We start from the raw sequence: 18,108 nt of genomic DNA, 5'->3' as shown, positions 1-18,108 counted from the left end.
AGGTACAATTTGATTTCTTTCAATTTAATTTTCCTTTTTGTAAAATAAAGCCCTAAAGATGAGGTTTGCCATAAAAGTAAGAACCCATGAAACACTGACTATGACAAATCCTTTCAAAGAACAAATAGCTATAACATTCTAGAAACATAGCTCAGTAGCAGAGCACCTGTTGAATAAGGTCCAGGCTCTGGGTTGAATCCCAAGCATAAAAGGTGTGTGTGTGTCGGGGTGGGCAGTGGGAGGTAAGGGAGAGAATGAGCCTGGAAAATACACCCACCTGCTCCTGATAGCCACTCATCTTAAACTTTCTAGTAAGAATATTTGTCCGAACAAGTCCATCCATTTATTCCACTGGTGGGCTGAAAAAATGACTATGACAAAATCTCTTCATTTGAGATGCCAGGTTTAGTGCATCTCAACCCTATGAATGTATTATTATCATCCTACTGTAATTTATAGGGATACCATTGACTGATGGTTTATACCATAAATAAAATGCTGGTCACATTCTAAACATTCGAATGGTGATAGTGAAGACTATGCTGTATTTTTTATTTGCCTGATTTCTGCCATAGAAGTCTTCTTTTGAGATTTGCAAGATATGACTGGGTACAGAGGAAGAGTGCTCTTTGACAGCTATGGTTCAAGTGGGGAGCATAGTGGAGCAAGAATGGAGGTTCGGTTACAAAAATCAATCAATCAATCAATCATCCCAAACAGTCTCCTGCTACGGTGTTTCATAAGGAGTTGAGGCTGCTGTGGAACCTGTCTACTTCTGTTCAGATCATACCTGAAGACTCACTGTTACAAGGAAATGTGAACTGACACCAAATTAAGGTTAAGCATGTCCATGCCAACTTCCACGGAAGCTCAAAATTGCTAGCAAGCGCTGGAATGAGATCAACGTCTGCAGAATGCTTAGAACAATGAGAAAGTGGTCCATGAGTCCTGCTGGTTTCTTTAGAGCTCCTGAGACCAGAGAAAGGCAGGAAGGAAAAAGGTCCAAGTTGATGTACTAGATGTGCTTACGCTAAAATGAAATGAAAATAGTTTCACGAGGTGAAAATATACCACAGAAGAAACCTCTCTTCAAAGATGTTTTTCTAAAAATGGATAGGAAGTTTAAGGAAGAACAAGCATTACCTGTATAAGACAAGGTTGTATATGCTGATAAAGTTATGATTTGTTTTATATAGAGAACGTATGAGGTGAAGCAGATAGGTAATGGATATTACTCAGTAGGCCCTGGCAGATTGTCATACAAGCTGGTATGACTCAAAGTGACTTTTATCTGGTGGTCACAGCCTTCAGTAAGACAACAACAGCCTAATCGCATCCCCTCTCTTCAGTTGAGAGGGCACAGGCACTGACTGAGGTGTCATTATCAGGGCTGCATGTGTGGAATCAGCACTCCTCGGTTATGCAAAGCAAAGCATGTGTGCAACTGATACTGCTTGTGTGTTTATCAGTGTAATCCAGTTCTATCAGCCACCTCCAGAAGGGAAAGGAGGGTGTGAGGGTGGGGAAAGTTCACACTTGGGAGATAACCTAGAAAATGGGCCAGGTGCTGGGCTAAGAGCAACTTACACAGTTTGTTCTCATGGGAAACCAGCAAGACAATTTCTGCCGCATTTCAAGCATATTGTCACCACTAGCAAGAGTTCTGCTAGATTCAGTTTATGAGCTGGCATCATTTATTCTAATGTGACTATCACTGCATTGGCCTCTGGATCTCCACAGAAAGAACTCCTGGGGCTGGAACAGTGGTACAGTTGGCGAAGTGCCCACTGCAGAAGCACTAGGACCTCACCTCAGATCCCCAACACCCATGTAATAAGCCAGGAATGGCAGTGCGTATCTGTAACTACAGTGCTGGGGACTGGTATGGTGGCGGAGACAAGTGGTTCCCCGGAAGAAGCTGGCTAGGCAGTTTAGCCTAATCAGTGATCCCCGGTGCCACTTAGTACTTATTTGTACACACACACACACACACACACACACACACACACACATACACACACGAGAAAAAGAGTGTGAACTATGGTTGATATAGTCAACACATTGTTTCATGTGAGATTTATAACTCCAGCAATTGACATTGTATCCTTAGAATATAGACAAAGGTTGCCCCTTTTCAATTAAAGAAAGATAATACTTATGAATTTTTAAACATTTTAAGTAAGTGAAAAAGGCCATCTGTTCTACGAAACTCTCTGAGGGAACAACCCTGATACCTCTAAACTCCCCATGGATTCCTTTACCATCCCAACATAGGAAAATGTGCAAATATATTCAAAAGAAGAATAAGTCAATAGATTTACCTCCATGGGGAATTCTAATAATAAAGTTGTAATTACACAACTTGTATAAATTAGATGGTTTTTACAAGGTAAATTAGTGAGTTTTCAACAATTATGGCATTATTTGCTTTTTTAAAAAATCAATATTGAAACATACATAAGCATCTGATGATTCTAAACTATTTTTTGTGTGTGTGTGGATAACATGTAGCCCTTGAAATTACAAGGACATGGGTAATCAAGACAGTTCTTAGAAAAATTTAAAAATGTACAATAGGGAGAAAGAGGTTTTAACAGATGGGCATTTATGTGGCACATCTGGTCTGGTTCCCTTTTATAGGAAAAAATTGCTTTAAACTGACAATTAGACATAAATAACACATTTCTTGAGCTAAAAAAAAATGTCAAATATTGGAAGGCCATAAAGCATTGTTTAAACAAAAAACAACATTTTTAGAGTGTTTAGAAATAAGCTCAGTATTTCTTCAGAACACAGGCCTATTCACTGTAAGTCATGGAACTTTAACTCTAGAAGGTCCCTCCAATTGCTGTAGTCAGGGTTATGATGCAGATATACAATACAAAATGGCTTTCCAAAACATTTAAGTGCCACTGTGGACAACACATGTTAGCTCTTCATTCGTTCCTTCCCCTTTTCCCCTTCATACTCTTTTTTCTTTTGTTAAAATGAAACTTTGTGAATGGGTGTTCCACCTGCGTATGTCTACACACCGTATTCATGCAGTAAGTACCCTCAGAAGCCAGAGTCGGAACCCCATGGACTGGGATTCCAGAACTGAATCCGGGTTCTGCAGAAGAGCAGAGTGTGTTTGACCAGCGACCCTTGTCTCCAGCCCTTCGCTTCACTCCTCATTCTGTTGCTTGGATTTCTACGGGAAAGTTTTCTTTCTTAGATGTGGGTAGCAGGGAATAGCAGAAAAATAATATGGCCACTGAGAAAACCTTTATTTAATGTTTCCTATATATTCATTTTAAAATTTAAAATAAACTGGAAAAGCTAAAAAAAACAAACAAGCAACAATGACAACAAAGTCTGGAACCACAGAGAATGCTCTTCTACGCTTGGTCACAGTCTGGGAAGTTGACACAGCACACTTAGCATATGGCTGACAGCAGCCCAGGAAGACTGTAAAGACAAATGCAACACCTTGACAAAGCGACACAGCTAACTTGCAGCAAGCTCATTCCTAGGTCCAAGTGCCCGACTTATTGTCTAATAGGGCATGTGCATGCTCCTCGGCTTCTCCCTCCCTCCCTCCCTCCCTCCCTCCCTCCCTCCCTCCCTCCTTTCGCATAAATAGTAACTTTAAGGGCATTTTAATGGGCAGTTCCGTGGACCACATGGCAGCAAAGAGCACATAGTTTGGAATTTGACTGCCTTGGTTTGAGCCCTCTCTCTGCCTCAGCCTACTCCCCTGCATGACAGGAATAGCAGCAAGAAGTTCTCTTAGTCAAGCTCCCATCACTACCTCTCTGTCTACTCTGTAGACACACTGAGGAGCAACCTGAATCTCACTGGGGAGACAGAGCTCAATGGATAATGCACTTGCTGTACAACATCAGGACCAGAGACCCTAGGATCCAAAAAGACTGGCTTTGCAGTGCACTTTAAAAATCCCAAAGCTCCTCAAGCAAGATGCAGACAGACTGGCGAGCCAATTGTCTGGCCGAGCACGTGTAGCTCTTAAGAATAGAAGAGAGACCCTGTCTCAAACAAGGTAAAAGGTGAGGATTAAGCCCTGAGGCTCTTATCTCACATCGACATGCCTGGCAGGTCATGAGTACCACCGCACTACCATGCCCTTGTGCCTAAACACACACAAAGAGTTACATATGACTGTAGGCCAGCCTGTCCATGTCAGCCATATCTGTAAATACGATCATATAAATCACTCATACATTCAATTGTCAATAATTACAAAAAAGATGTTTCTATTAAAATGCATTTTACCACTTTGGAAAGATTCAATAAAGATGACCTGATAAAAATAATGCTTACTAATGGTAGGCAAAGACAATCATAAAGATTACTGAAAACACATCAAAAACTGATTGCTTCCCAGAGCTCTCTAAACTTTTTGAAAAACTAAAAAATGTATATAATTATAGATGATGCTTTAAGGGTGTATTTAGGTTAGAAAAATTAAAAATTAAACCTAAGCTCCTACCTGAAAAAAGGGGTCTGTCTTTACACTTAACGACACATCGTTAAACACACGTGAAACACTTATGTTTTAATGCAAAGACTCTCATTAAAAACATTTTCTGCTACTAGACTTGCTGATGTGAGTACCTCCTTTTGCTGCTGTGAGAAAGCAGAGTTTGCACTGATTACGTAATCCATGGAAAGGACCTCGTACTGTGCTGTGCAGTGTGACAGCTCACAAATGCTAGGTACTACCTGCAAGTCCTCACTGCTGGGCCGATGCAACTAACCCACGGCTGATCTGTGTCCTCTAGACGACCTGAGTCCTACATTGACAAGTACTCAGCTTATACAGTAATCATAGAAGACATTTATATATCCGTGTATTCATAGTAGTACTACTCCAAGCACTCCAGACATCTTTTTAAGTGCTTGCTTTCTTAACCTAGAATATTTGTGGCAGGAATATATAATGCTCCCTAGTGCTGGCCTATCGCGACTCACAATAGTCAGCACAGAAAAGTTTCAAGTATACAACACAGGAATCAGATACGGGTACTAATATCTGATATGATTATTAAATACAGCAGAACAATGATGGTTGGCACCAGAGAGAACGGCAACAAAGTCTTCCTATCCAGAATAATATCCTTAAAAGCAGACTTTGATGAAAAGTCACTAGTTAAAGGGTTTGGCGCCCATGGTCATTTTCTTAGCTTCTTTCCTCCATGCTGCTCCTACAGAACGCTAATTTCTATTGCTGCTGTAGGCTCCCCTCTCCTCACTCACGGTGACACTGAGTCACGGTGAGGCACCAGGGGGACACAGGAAGGTGAAGAGTCTGTACGTTGATGTCGCAGGCCCACTAAGGTCAGCACTCAAGTCCTTGCTACTTAATTCCAGTGACTGCTTGGTCCCTTGCCTTTCAGACTAGTGGGCAGAGCACCAGAAACAGCTAGCTTCAGAACAGCTCTCTTCTGGTCTCCATGTCTAACCATGCTCTAGTAGACACCTGCCCTTTATCGGTCCCCATTGAGAGTTACCTTGTTTTACCATTAGGATCCTTAGAGCAGCAAAAGTTATGGGTAGAAGAACGGCCTAAGGCTGTCCAGGCAGTCTAAACAGAATTCGATTTTGTTGCCAAGGCTTGAGAAGAGTGACCAAGAGCTGGACCTTGGTGGGCCACTCGTTAGGATGGTGTTGTCATTGCCAGCAGCACGGATGAAGTGTGGCACAGGGGAAGGACTGGGAGCTGTGGCATCTCGATGATACTACAGGCACCATCATGGAAGAGAGAGTAAAGCTTCCCTCATGACTAGGAGTTTTAATGACTGAAGGGACACACAAAATGAAAGGCCAAAAGGAAAGTCTTAAAGGCTCCAGTAAGACAAAGGTGGGCTCTCAGAGAGTTTATCTGCTTTAAGGGGCCCTTGTTTAGCTAATCCTAGAGCAAATAAGGCCAAAGACCAATCCGAAAGGCAGACTCGAGGGGCCGTAGAACTGCACTGCTGTAAAAGTGGAGCAACACCCAGACTAGTTCTTCATGGAGCAAGGACAGGGAAGACAAGATGCATCTACAGGGGGATTAAGATGTTAGTGACACTATCAGAAAATGAAAAGAATAGGAGTAGGGGATCATGCCATATGCCTAGTAAACTGTTTATTAGAGCAAACCGCTGTGTAGCTGGGTCTGTGGATGAATGTAGACGTAATCTTACCGTAACATCAAAATCTAGTGCCATTCACGCTAAACTTGTAACCACAGCCACTCCACTCCACCCCACTCCACTCCACTCATGCAGCTACCAGGATTTCTTTGTGAAACAGCTCCTGTCACCTAATCGGAAGCAGTGTGCCTTCTCACTGCAGGGACAACATACTTTACACGCTTCTCTTTCCTCACAATAATAAAATCTGGAGAAATCGTTATCGTCACCCACATGAGACAAGCTGGACTGCGTGTGACAATGCAGCAGCTGGATTTAGTGACCAGGAAGCATCAAGCATCCAAGATGCATCCTAAGACAAACGCTAGAGGACAGTGGATAAAGTCCCACTAGAGTCCACGGGCATTCTTCTCTGGTGAAATATTATAAACCCAGGGGTTGGGCTTGCTGAAACACATCTTCCACACCTTGTGATAAGTTTCTGTAACTTGCAACCTCACAAAACTTGGCCTCTGAATTTTGGAAGCAGCAGAGGCCACATTGTTGCTTCGACATATGCCCTAAGTAATCTAGACTGGAGTTCTGAGAGGAGTCTGGGGGCAAGGGGGCTGAAATATACACCCATGGTGAAAAATCACCGAGCTCTGGCTTTTAAAGGTCCAGCACCCACAATTATTTCTGAAAAAATAGATGGCAAAGAGGTGCTAGGTGACATTTTTGTCAGGCAGAGCTCAGAGTGCCAGGCTCTAATGATTCTGTCACAAAGATTTGGACTAATAGCTAATCTCGATTTAAAAAGCTGCCCTTAATTCACTAGTAGATGCTGATTATGCTAACCCAAACCACACTTTATGAACTAGGTATTGTCTGAAAATCATATAACATAAGGGGGATATAAGAGCATTTCACTGTTGAATGAACTTGGACCAAACAGTTGGAGATCCCAAACATGCTTCATGAGCAAGGGGTTCAGATGTCCATGGTAACTGGTACTACACACAATCTCTCTTCTTCATCCTACACCAGTCACCTTGTGGTGTGTTATCAATGAGCAGCTGATAGAGAAGAATTGTGGTGGGTCTAGTTCGCAAATGAACTGCATAACACTTGATGCTAGCTATGACAAGTGTGTCTTCAGGACCACTTTAGAGAAGCTAGCCTTGACAGAGTGAAAAGAGATTCCTCAGCAGCCGGGATTTCACCAAGCCATACTGTGCATGGCAGAAGAGGCAGCCTGAGGAAATGACGCATGGCATGGTCATATGGCCAGCAAAACAAAAGACTGATGATAGTGGTCTAGGGAGAGTTATTCAGATGTACCCCTCAGAACTGATACAGAAGACGATGACACAGTATCCTACATTAATTTTTTCTTTACGGAATCCACTATGGAGAAGGCTCTTAGTAATCTGGGCAGAGTAAAACATCTACTGACATCAGTCAATGTGCTTACCTTACCACCCTGGTGTCTGCTCATGGACCCATGTTCAAATGATAATAGACTCAAAGATACTGTTAACTCAGTTACATGTGCTCCCTCCCCATCTGTAACTGACTTCTCTACTACCATTGCTGGGCTCAGAAGTTTTCAGTTCTGAGCCCCTGTTACTCCCCAAGCGATCAACCAGCAAGTGGAGCCAGGGAGGTTATACTGGACTTCTTATAACACGGAAAATGGATAAATTGATCCTCATAGAAACTGAAAGATGTTTAAGGAGGATTTACCATTCCTTCCTAGGCTGTTTCCTGAGTGGATTTAACAGAACACCTTAGCACTTACTATGATATCCCTTGTCACACACTTCCTTCAACAAGAAGCTCATTTAATGGAAAGAAATACAGCAAACTCAAACCTACAGACTTCATCCACATTTGTCATGTTCCATCAGCCATTTTCAGCTGGCTAAGGGGAGCTAGGTCAAATGGTCTACCACTGGAAGGCTTCCTGTGTGGCGGCCATCAAGGCAAGGTTTAGATACAGCAAATGGCTAAAGATATCCTTCCCAAAGAAAGAACACATGAATCCGAGAACAAAGAGGTTAAGATGGTTACAATTACTTATGAAGGTGAGGCAAAAAGTCATATCCATAAACTCTTATGAGATACATAGTCCTTAGTTCAGTGGCACTTCAGTGAGTTAGAACACATAGGTAGCTGATGGAAATACCGGCATCTCTTAAAAATATCTTTCAATATTATATTTGAACTTTTTATAATAAAATAATGTCACTGTAATTGATAAATAGAGTGGCATAATTTTCAAAACATACATGAGATATAAATAAATGAGTTATTTCTGAGTAAGGAAAGTAAATATTGTCTTAGAATATTTTGTTTTCATATGCATGTTAATTTAACTTTTATAATTGTCCCAAATTTAATAGTCAATGTTGAAAATTGCTTTCTATAATACATAGCATATTAGAAAGTGAAGTTCAGCCTTAAGGATATCAAGAGAGTGTAAAGAAGGCTAATGTGCGCATGCATCCCGTCACATGCCACAGTTGTCTGGATTACAGTCTTTCAATGTTCATGAGCATGGCGCTTTCTCAGATCTCCACATTGACACGAAAACTTAACATGCCATGATAAACAAGGCATATCCAAATGCTCTGAAAGTATCTTCTTATAATATTCTACCCTTAACTCCTCAGCAATAGCAGTTCATGCTCGAATCAGAGAGAGTCATTCAGATTTCTGGTTATTCTTCCTCATTTATGTATTGCTATGCTAGTATTTTCTTAGCACATCAAACACTCTAGATCATTAAATCATTTATGAGGCAGATAAAATGCTCAGCTCTTTCCCAATAAGTACAGTTGGAAAGCTAGCAAAATAAGCCAAGTTAAATGAAATATAAATTCCCCCAACAGTCAATTTTCTAATGAGTACAGTGCTTTCAAGTTTAAAAAGAACAGTATTTGATTTCCTCACTGCGTTCTAAGCCCGAGTTCTACTGGACTGTTAAGAAACTTACAACTTTCATGCATCAGAAAGTGTAACATTTCACTGGGCTCCAATAACCCAGTATTAAGCATGATTACTGCTTTGATAATCACAAAACCTGAAACTTTATGTTCTAGCTGTGAGACACTCTTTAGTAGCAGTGTTCTTTTTCCATGTCTGTTGATCTTTGAATACTCATGTGCATCCTACAAATGCCACCAATAACGTACAGGATTCTCTAGGCCAAAGCTACATGCTGCTTGGTATACTGCTGTAACACCTTATTGACTTCAGCTTTGACTTGGTGACACTTACCAGAGTGGGTCCTGAGGTGTCCTGTGAGGGCGTCCCTTCTTCTACAAGCATAGCTACAGAAAGGGCATTTGAACGGCTTTTCTCCAGAGTGTAGCTTTATGTGTCTCAGAAGGTTGCCCTTCTGCGTGAAAGACGCTCCTCACTGGTTACAGTGGAAGGGGCGCTCACCTGAAGACAGAGTGGGAAAGACCAAGCAGGTTATCTGGAGGGAATAGTATGCCATACACAGCTAACCAGAGACAATTCCCTAGGCTCACAATGAACATCTTCCATATATACTAAATCTTTCCTTTCTGCTAGGTGAAGTAGACATTTATTTCCTCATTTCATATAAAGATTTCTGTCGCTGGTTGAGAGGAGCAATAACAGTGTCCACCAATGACTGAACAGCTAGCTCTCCCCAACCAACTGACCATTGCCTGTCATAGACTACTCTAAGCCTCACAATCCCATTAATACTTAGGAAGCATCAATTTAAATATAGGAATGAAGAACCAGAAGTCAACAATGGCAATGTATCTGATAATACTGACACTGAGATCAGAAGCAAAACAGGCTTAAACAACAAAGAAACCTTCAGTGTGCACAGAGGAAATCTCTTGATAGAGAAGCACTCCTGTTCTCTTGGCCATTAACAATGAAACCTGTGGCAAAAATCCCCAGGATGCCTGAGAGAACATTATATTTCCAGATATTTTCTGCATGCTGTTTTGTGAGAAAACATTTGTTTAGCAGGAATCCTTTTTCATGGTTCTCTACAGTGAAACTGTCAAAAAGTTACACAAGTCTTCATTATCAGTTTTGTGTATTACGCTCAACTGGCAGCCACCAATGGCATCAGAGGTAACAAAAATTCATACAGGCAACAAAATCCACACTGGCAAGATCAAAAGGATATAGTATTACCAAACTGTGAGGAAAATACTCTGACTTCTCATTTGCCTGTGTCTAAGCACAGTTGAAATAAGTGATAAGCTGACATATAAAAAATACGGTGAAAAAGCTCACCTGGAAGCTCAGAGTTTAGAGAGAACCAAATGAAACACTTCCTTACAGTTGTCAGGGCCTTTTCTGTATCTGTCACGTGACAGGTATGATTTCCATAGCTTTCATAATTTGTACACTGAATTGCCAGGCTCATGTATCTTTAGCTAGAGTATTTATATTAATAGTGAAGTGAACCTCGGAAAATATTTGGCCCATTACACAGTGCAAACCAAGGGTTTCTCTTTTAAAGAAAGCTAGGAGGCAATAACCAGATAAGCTTTCGTCGCTTCTGGCAGCCACCCCTGTATATTCTGTATATTCACAGTTTTGTTACAAAACCTAAAGATTTTAAAACCAAATAAGGTCAAGCAGAGTGAATTCTACAGCATGCATTCCTCTGGAAAGTTAATGATGTACACACCAAAAGACTTGTATGTGGTGGTTTACTCTTTTAGACATGGGGTTGCAACTTACAAAAGGTCCTGAAAAAGGCATTATGCTAAAAACTCAGCATATTAAAGTTAGCTCAGGTTGAATTTTATTTAACCAGTTTCATCTGTTGAAACCTAAATTTCTCAAAGAAGACTTATCATTTAGTTCTGAAATCTAATTCTGGCTGGCAGTGGTGGCACACACCTTTAATCCTAGCACTCGGGAGGCAGAGACAGGGATCTCTGTGAGTTCAAGGCCAGCCTGATCTACAAAGTAATATCCCGTCTCAAAAATCTAATTCTGATAAAATATTCTGTCTTGTTTTTTGAGAGGGATCTTGCTGTGTAGACCAAGCAAACACACGGTTTTCTTGCCTTAGAGTGTCCAAGTGCATGTTCTTGGGTGGGTGCTGCAATGATGGGCTTTTAAACCTAAGTTTTTAAGATCTTTTTAAATTTTATACACATATGCAACTTAGCTTTGATTCTTTGATTTTTTTTCTCCAAGGAAATAACACAGTGCAATTTTTTTAAAATCATAATTATCTGCCTTCCACCCTGACATGGACATGACATGTTGAGAGGGCTTTGTGAATGAATAAAACAGCAAATATAAAATATACTTTTTACTTCAACTGTTCGATTTTACTCTTGGACTCTGTGTGTAAGCTTTTCCTAGTAAAGTGACAAATTGGGACACAATAACTTTAAAAGGAAATTAAATAATAGGTCTGTTAAAAATTTAGATTTGTGTTTGCTTTTGCAGCAAGCAGATTGACACTGTCTTCAAATCATTTCTAATATTTCAATTGATGGTTTTAATCCCTACATTAAAGTAATTAATTCACTATTTAAAATAAGGCTAGTCTGAAAAGAAAATAATACTACAGAGGAACAAATTTCAAAAATTTTAATCTTTGGCTAGGGTAATATAGTCAAGTTTTGAGACTAATGAAGGAGTAACAGAGTTAGTAGTTACAAACGCCCCAGATATCTTTGAAACTTTTACTAAGAACACCACAGAGAGGGGATGAAATGACAGGAACTCCATGGACATCTGGTATATGGCTCTGTTGCTGTGTGGGTAAGGAGGACTCTGCGTCCATAGGCATGAGATGTAAAGAACCAGGCAAGGTGTGCTTTAACCTGGAGCTCCCTCTGAAAACAGAACAGGCTCTAGCAGCAGGCTACTGTGATTTCAACAGCTAAACTCAGAGAAACACTGGCGTGAATTAGTATTACTTCCCCAGCGCTGCTCTCTACTCTTTGGCTGCCAGCTCCAGGCTTTACTCATTTTAGGATGGAATCTGTTTAACAATGCTTAGGAGCTGGACTAAAGAGAACTGGCTAACACTCTGACAACACAGTTGTGTTACTGTTTTCAACACTGAACTTATAATTAGAGTGATACTCTCAACAACACCACGATTAGAGCAGAGGATAAAGCAGATTAACTCTTCTTTTAATTAAAGATTAGGACTACTTAATACACTACATCTCTATCTATCTATCTATCTATCATCTATCTATCTATCTTCATAGTTAATTAATAAAAATTAATCAAATAATTTAAAAAATTCTATAAAATGTTAGGAATCCTGATATTCGATACTGTAGGATATGCCCCAGGCTAAACATTATGGAAATACAGGTAGAATTATCTTAAATTTAGGTAAAAAAATTACCTACTTTTTCTCTATATAAATGCAAAACAATGATATATTGTCATAAGGGCTTTAAACAATGCATAATTATTTTAATTTGTTCTATAAACCAAATGGAGAGTCAGTTGGTTCTTTTTGAGTCAGTTTATATTTTATATAAAGTATTATATTCTTCATATACAAATGGAAACAAAAGTTTTAAAATCCCAACAGATTCCTTGCTCCCAGCGCTAATATTACAGAACAATCTGGTTCAAAACCAAAGCAGGTTATTGTATTGGTGACAACTGATCTTCCCATTGGTGGCTACAGAAGACTGGACTAACAGTAAAGAAAACTAACTGAGATGTCACAGTACGCATCTTTTTTTTTTTTTAAAGTTGATTATGAGTGCTTGTGTGTCATGACTTTTAGATGTAAGGTGTTGTGAAGCTCAGCTGGCCTTGAACTTGTTCTGTAAGAGAGACTGGTCTCAAACCCCTGCTCTTTCCTGCTTTGTATCCATGCATCACATGTGTGCTCCTTCATGCTAAGCTGGTATTGGTCTTTAATGCCAGCCTACCGATTTACTGTCGACTGAACAGAACAGAGCCTTGGAACATAAGAGTCAAGAGAAAACGCCATAGTTTGCAAAGATAGGAGAGCTATATTCCAAAAAGGATCAAACTTAAGGATTGTCTGTATTTAAAATTTCATCACACATTCATATCCATGTGTGAACTAAGTCACTACCCTGATTTATTCATTTATTTATTGACTTGCTTACTTATTTATTTTTCTATACCCTACATTCCCAGTGAAGAGTGCCTGGAGTATCTGATGAAAATATTACCTGATTATTTATTAAAGTAACAATGCCAGAGAAGTAACAGCATGCGATTAAAGACACTGGCACTGGCACTTCAGTAGAGTACAGGAGAGATAGAAGAAAGATGCATTAGACCTGAGATCCCATGTAACTGGAAAAAAAATCGGTGGTTTTATACTTTCTATTCACTGTCAATTGTATATTAGATAATTTATGAGCTTCTTAAGGGCATCACCAAGGATTTAAGATAGTGGCTTTTGTTTAGCTACACATGAAATGTTTTAAAGGTGGGCAGCACTAAAATGAAGACAGTATTTCCTAATACACTTGGTTAAAGACTAGATTCTGACTATACAGTTCTACAATTAGTTTAAAGAAACTCACCAAACAGTATTACGGTAGAAGTGAGAACATGACGATCAATTGGGATCAACTCAGTCCTCAGAAATATACAGTTAGGGTCTATTTTACGATGACAGCTCTAACAGAGCATCCCAGCAGTCTAAGTTTCTTTATGACTATCTATTGAAATTAACAAAAGTCTCCCAAATCTGAAGAAGGAATTCTAGTGTTCAAAATAGGTCAGTAAGGCAAAGGAGTTTGTGCTCTTGAGTGAACTTCAAATGGTTGCTTAGTAATTTTATCCATGTCCTTATTAGTGAGCCTCATATTCTAGGACCTGTACAAATCTGTGGAATAATTTACAATCAAGTCCTATACAAGTTACATCTTTTTCAGTGTTCAAATAATTCTATTCCACTTTTGTAACAAATATGGAATGGAAAGTGGAGTATGTGTTTAACTATTTTATTTTGAAAAAAAAATCAGTGAATTTCACAACAGATACAATAAAATACAAATTAAAACTTCATCTTCAAAAAAAAACAGTTCTTGTGTTCTTTGAATTCTCTTAAATAAGAACACAAAAGATTTATTAAAGATCTTCCCAAACTAGTACTTAGTATAGACTTCAGTCTTAAATATATCAGTAAGTAAAATTCAAATACTACAAAGTAACTGAACTATTTTAATATTGCAAAGGAAAATTAAATGGGTGTTATGTTCTACAGAATACTCACTCTAACATAACATAATAAATGTGGAGTTTTGTAGACTCCTTTTCCAAACCAGTATTATTTCCTAGGCATGGAATAAAAGTAGATTAATTTTATAGTCTTGTCCTTTACTTTCTTATTGAAGAGAAACCAAAGTTTGGTATATCTTAACTTTCCCCAAGACTTTTAAAATATTAAAGGAAAAATTCATTAGTGACATAAACATTTTAAACATAATGTTGTTTTTAAAAATATTCATAACAAAGCAAAAATACTAGTTATGATAGAGAATCAATAGATGGGAAGGTGATGATATGATTACATTCATCTGAATGTGAAAATTCTACTGGGCCAGTTTTTAGTTAGTTTCTAGGGACACTTCATAATAAGTTGTTGGTGTAGTGATAGTCCAAGCGTGTGTGCTCACACTACACTAGCCTAGAAATCACAGTACCATGGTTCCAGTCTCGCTGGTGATATTTTTCTAGGTAAGGGACACAAGTCAGACAACTTGACTTTCCTCAAATGTGTGTCATGAGAGATCTAAACTAAAAATGTTTCAGTATGTAATTACAGCATATTTTTTAGGATAAAATTTTTAAACTGATGATTTAGAATTAAAACTTTAAAATAAATTTCTTTCCTGTGATTTCTCATTCTCTCCAAAGACTATCACAGTTTACAACTGAGAATATTAATTATTAATATTTTACTAAAGAATACCACCATATTTTATTGAACGATACATTCCTTTATTTTTTCTTTCTTTTTTAGAAAGGATCTCACTATACAGCCCTGACTATCCTGAAATTAAATATGTACACCACCAGGTTGGTTTTGAATTCACAGAGATCCTCCTGCCTCTGTCTCCCAAGTGCTGGGGCTAAGGTGTGTGCCACTAATCCTATCTTGAAAAATTTTGTTGTTGTTTGGTTTGGGTACAGTCTCATGTAGCACAGGCTGGCCTCAAACTTTATGTGTTAGGATTATCTCGAAATTGTGTTCCACCTGCCTCTAACTGCGAACACTGGTATCACAGGTGCACGCCACCATGCACTGCTCAACTTGAAATGTCATACAAGATTAACTGTTATCCATTTAAACACACAGACACCTCCTCATTGTGTTGCGTTTACCCACTCTTCCCTTCCTTGCCTCTTGTCATTTTTTTCCTACTTCCCTCAATCAAAAGCTTTGAGAAGATTTATATAAGACTCTCCCCTCCTCATCTGGCCTGTTTTTATGAAGTACTTGTATGTAGCTCTCAATGCCTAGAAGCATATATTAAATTATCCACAGGCATTTTCCTCACCTCATCCCACAATTCAATATTTCTACCTACATACCCACCCTAACCATCTTTTTACAGAGATAAAACTAAAAATTGCATGAGGATAGTAACCTCCTTGAACTAAAGAAATAACCCCTGTTGCAGAAATCTTTGATAGGCAAAGACTGACCAGAAATAATACTTAACAGAGTTATCCAAAATGAAAATGGCCCATCCTTATATAAATGTGTGAATGCTATTTTATAGTATAAGGTCCTAGGATGCAAACTATATTACCTGCCCAATGGGTATGGTAAAGTACGTATACAAATATAAAAAGATTAAATTACTCAATGAAATTCTCCTATACCTTTTGAACCCTTATCATATTATTGCTATATTAAGAACTGTGGAAACTGATTCCCAAACTTCTTTTCTGACATGCTATTCAGATTTGAAGACTGGAAGTCAAGACCCAGGCTACTTTCTGCTTCCCAGCAATCCAATACTAGCAGAATTCTGAAAAGGTAACTTCACATTGCCACCCCTGAATGAAAAGGAAAGAGTAGACGTCAGGTAATATCAACATCAGATGCACGGGCAGTCATCAGGTTATTCGTTCAGCTGCTTACCAGTGTGACTCCTTTTATGTACCATAAGCACATTGGGCCCAATGCAAACCATGCCACAGACGTCACATTTCAGTTTACCATTCGGAAGCCGGATTCCTCCCTCGCCTTGGAGATCCTGGACTTTCCTGTTGTCAGCCACGTCGCTGCTCTCAATTAGGGGTTCTTCTAGGCTGCTCCCCTCATCATGGCCCCTGATCTCATCTTCGCGGCTCAGGGGTTTCCTGTCACACTCTTCATCACTCTGCATTTCTAGCTTTACGGAATTTGCTGCAAGTTAAAAGGAATTTAAGACATTGGTTAGGTGCTGCCACCTCCGTTTCTTTCCTGCCCGCTGTCACTCTACGGGATGAACGGGAAGGATATACTAAGTCATCTCCTGCTCTTCCTGCGAGCCAGGCTCTGGTGAGAGGGAACACGGCTCCAGAGCCCTCTGGGTGAGCAAAGGACCCCTCACTTCCGCAAACACCTATTTATTTCACTCAGCTATGCTGCGTTGACTAATTCTTGCCATTAGCGAGTTCTTGTATTTTTTTTTTTTAAAGTTCATCACTAAAGTTATTGAGAACGAAGAGCATTGTGTGGAAAACTCAAAGTTAAGTATTGCTTAACCCACTAAGCCACGCCTCCTCCTGGTTTAACAATCCTGTTCATGTCACATTGCCTGCTTCACATCAGCATACGTGTGTCGACCTGCTTCTGCACACACAAGAGAAACAACTCGAGCTCTTAATCCCACAAATGTCTGCCACACAGGGAAGGCACAGTGTCGAGGCCAATGTCCCCAAGTCAGACTAAACACAAACATTCAGTTGAGTGTTGTGTCAATGTGAGGTAAGGCGCATAAACCTTGCCATCTTAAATTATCTTGCTTTTGTTCCCTACATGCAGCAAAAAGAGGCCTCTATGGAACATACTAGACTACAAACCAAAGTGCTCGAACACTGATGTCTGCAAACCAAAAAGCAGCGAGTGACAGGAATGGCACGGCATGCATGTACACACTTGTGACTGTTAAGACGTGTAAGGCCTTCTGTCTGCTGGTTTTGGATCATCCCGCAGAAAAGTTGTGCACAGCCCTTGATCTAAATGGCTCACTCCTTTGACAAAGTAGAGGCAGGCTTTAAATTAGCATCAGGTTTTTGTCCCACGGTCTTCAAAGTTTCTCAGAACTCAAGAATCGATTTGATATCACAAGTAAGTTGGTTACTATCTGGATAGAGGAAATGAGTTCAGAGAGGCAAGCATGCTCTTTTTACTGCAGCTGTTTGCCTGGCGAAGTTATGAACCCTGGATTCATGGCTAGTGCTTATCAGGACTGTGTGCCATCACAAGGACTTTCTCTGTCCTTCTCTGCAGAGCTCTCTTCTCTAATCAGAGGCAGTGAACTGCATACTGCCGTTGGCATAATCCTAAACTAATTATTTAACCTATGAATCTTACATCGTGCACTTGAAAAGGGGAAAAAACTCAAATTGCTGACTAAGGTTCAGCCAGAACCATTTGGTGAGAGTGGAGAGACTTACATTCTTAAGTTGTTAGGCATCTTAAAGAGCTTAGCATTTTCCCTGTCCTCCATAAAATGGAGATGGCAATGTCCCCACTCTGTAGGGTTGCTCTGAGCTTTAAATGAGAAAACTCATTTAATGAGTAAGCATGCTTCTCTTTTTCTTTTTTTTTAATTTATTTATTTATTTATTAAAGATTTCTGTCTCTTCCCCACCGCCGCCTCCCCTTTCCCTCCCCCTCCCCCAATCAAATCCCCCTCCCTCGTCAGCCCAAAAAGCAATCATGGTTCTCTGCCCTGTGGGAAGTCCAAGGACCACCCACCTCCATCCAGGTCTAGTAAGGTGAGCATCCACGAAACTG

General features: G+C 39.7%; 1 protein-coding gene across 1 annotated transcript in view; it reads right to left on the bottom strand.

The window, feature by feature from the left end:
* Positions 1-18,108, bottom strand: part of Ikzf2 (IKAROS family zinc finger 2) — a 143,467-nt gene that overhangs the window by 30,857 nt on the left and 94,502 nt on the right. The window contains 2 exon segments of the mRNA XM_050154283.1: positions 9,396-9,563; positions 16,243-16,509. Coding sequence (XP_050010240.1) covers positions 9,396-9,563; positions 16,243-16,509 — 435 coding nt within the window.

Source organism: Alexandromys fortis, unplaced genomic scaffold (genome assembly GCF_014885135.2).
Source record: "Alexandromys fortis isolate MF-2015 unplaced genomic scaffold, M_Fortis_MF-2015_v1.1 scaffold_40, whole genome shotgun sequence".
NCBI lineage: Eukaryota > Metazoa > Chordata > Mammalia > Rodentia > Cricetidae > Alexandromys > Alexandromys fortis.
Note: the sequence above shows the minus strand (reverse complement) of the source record. Positions and strands in the feature narration are given on the sequence as shown.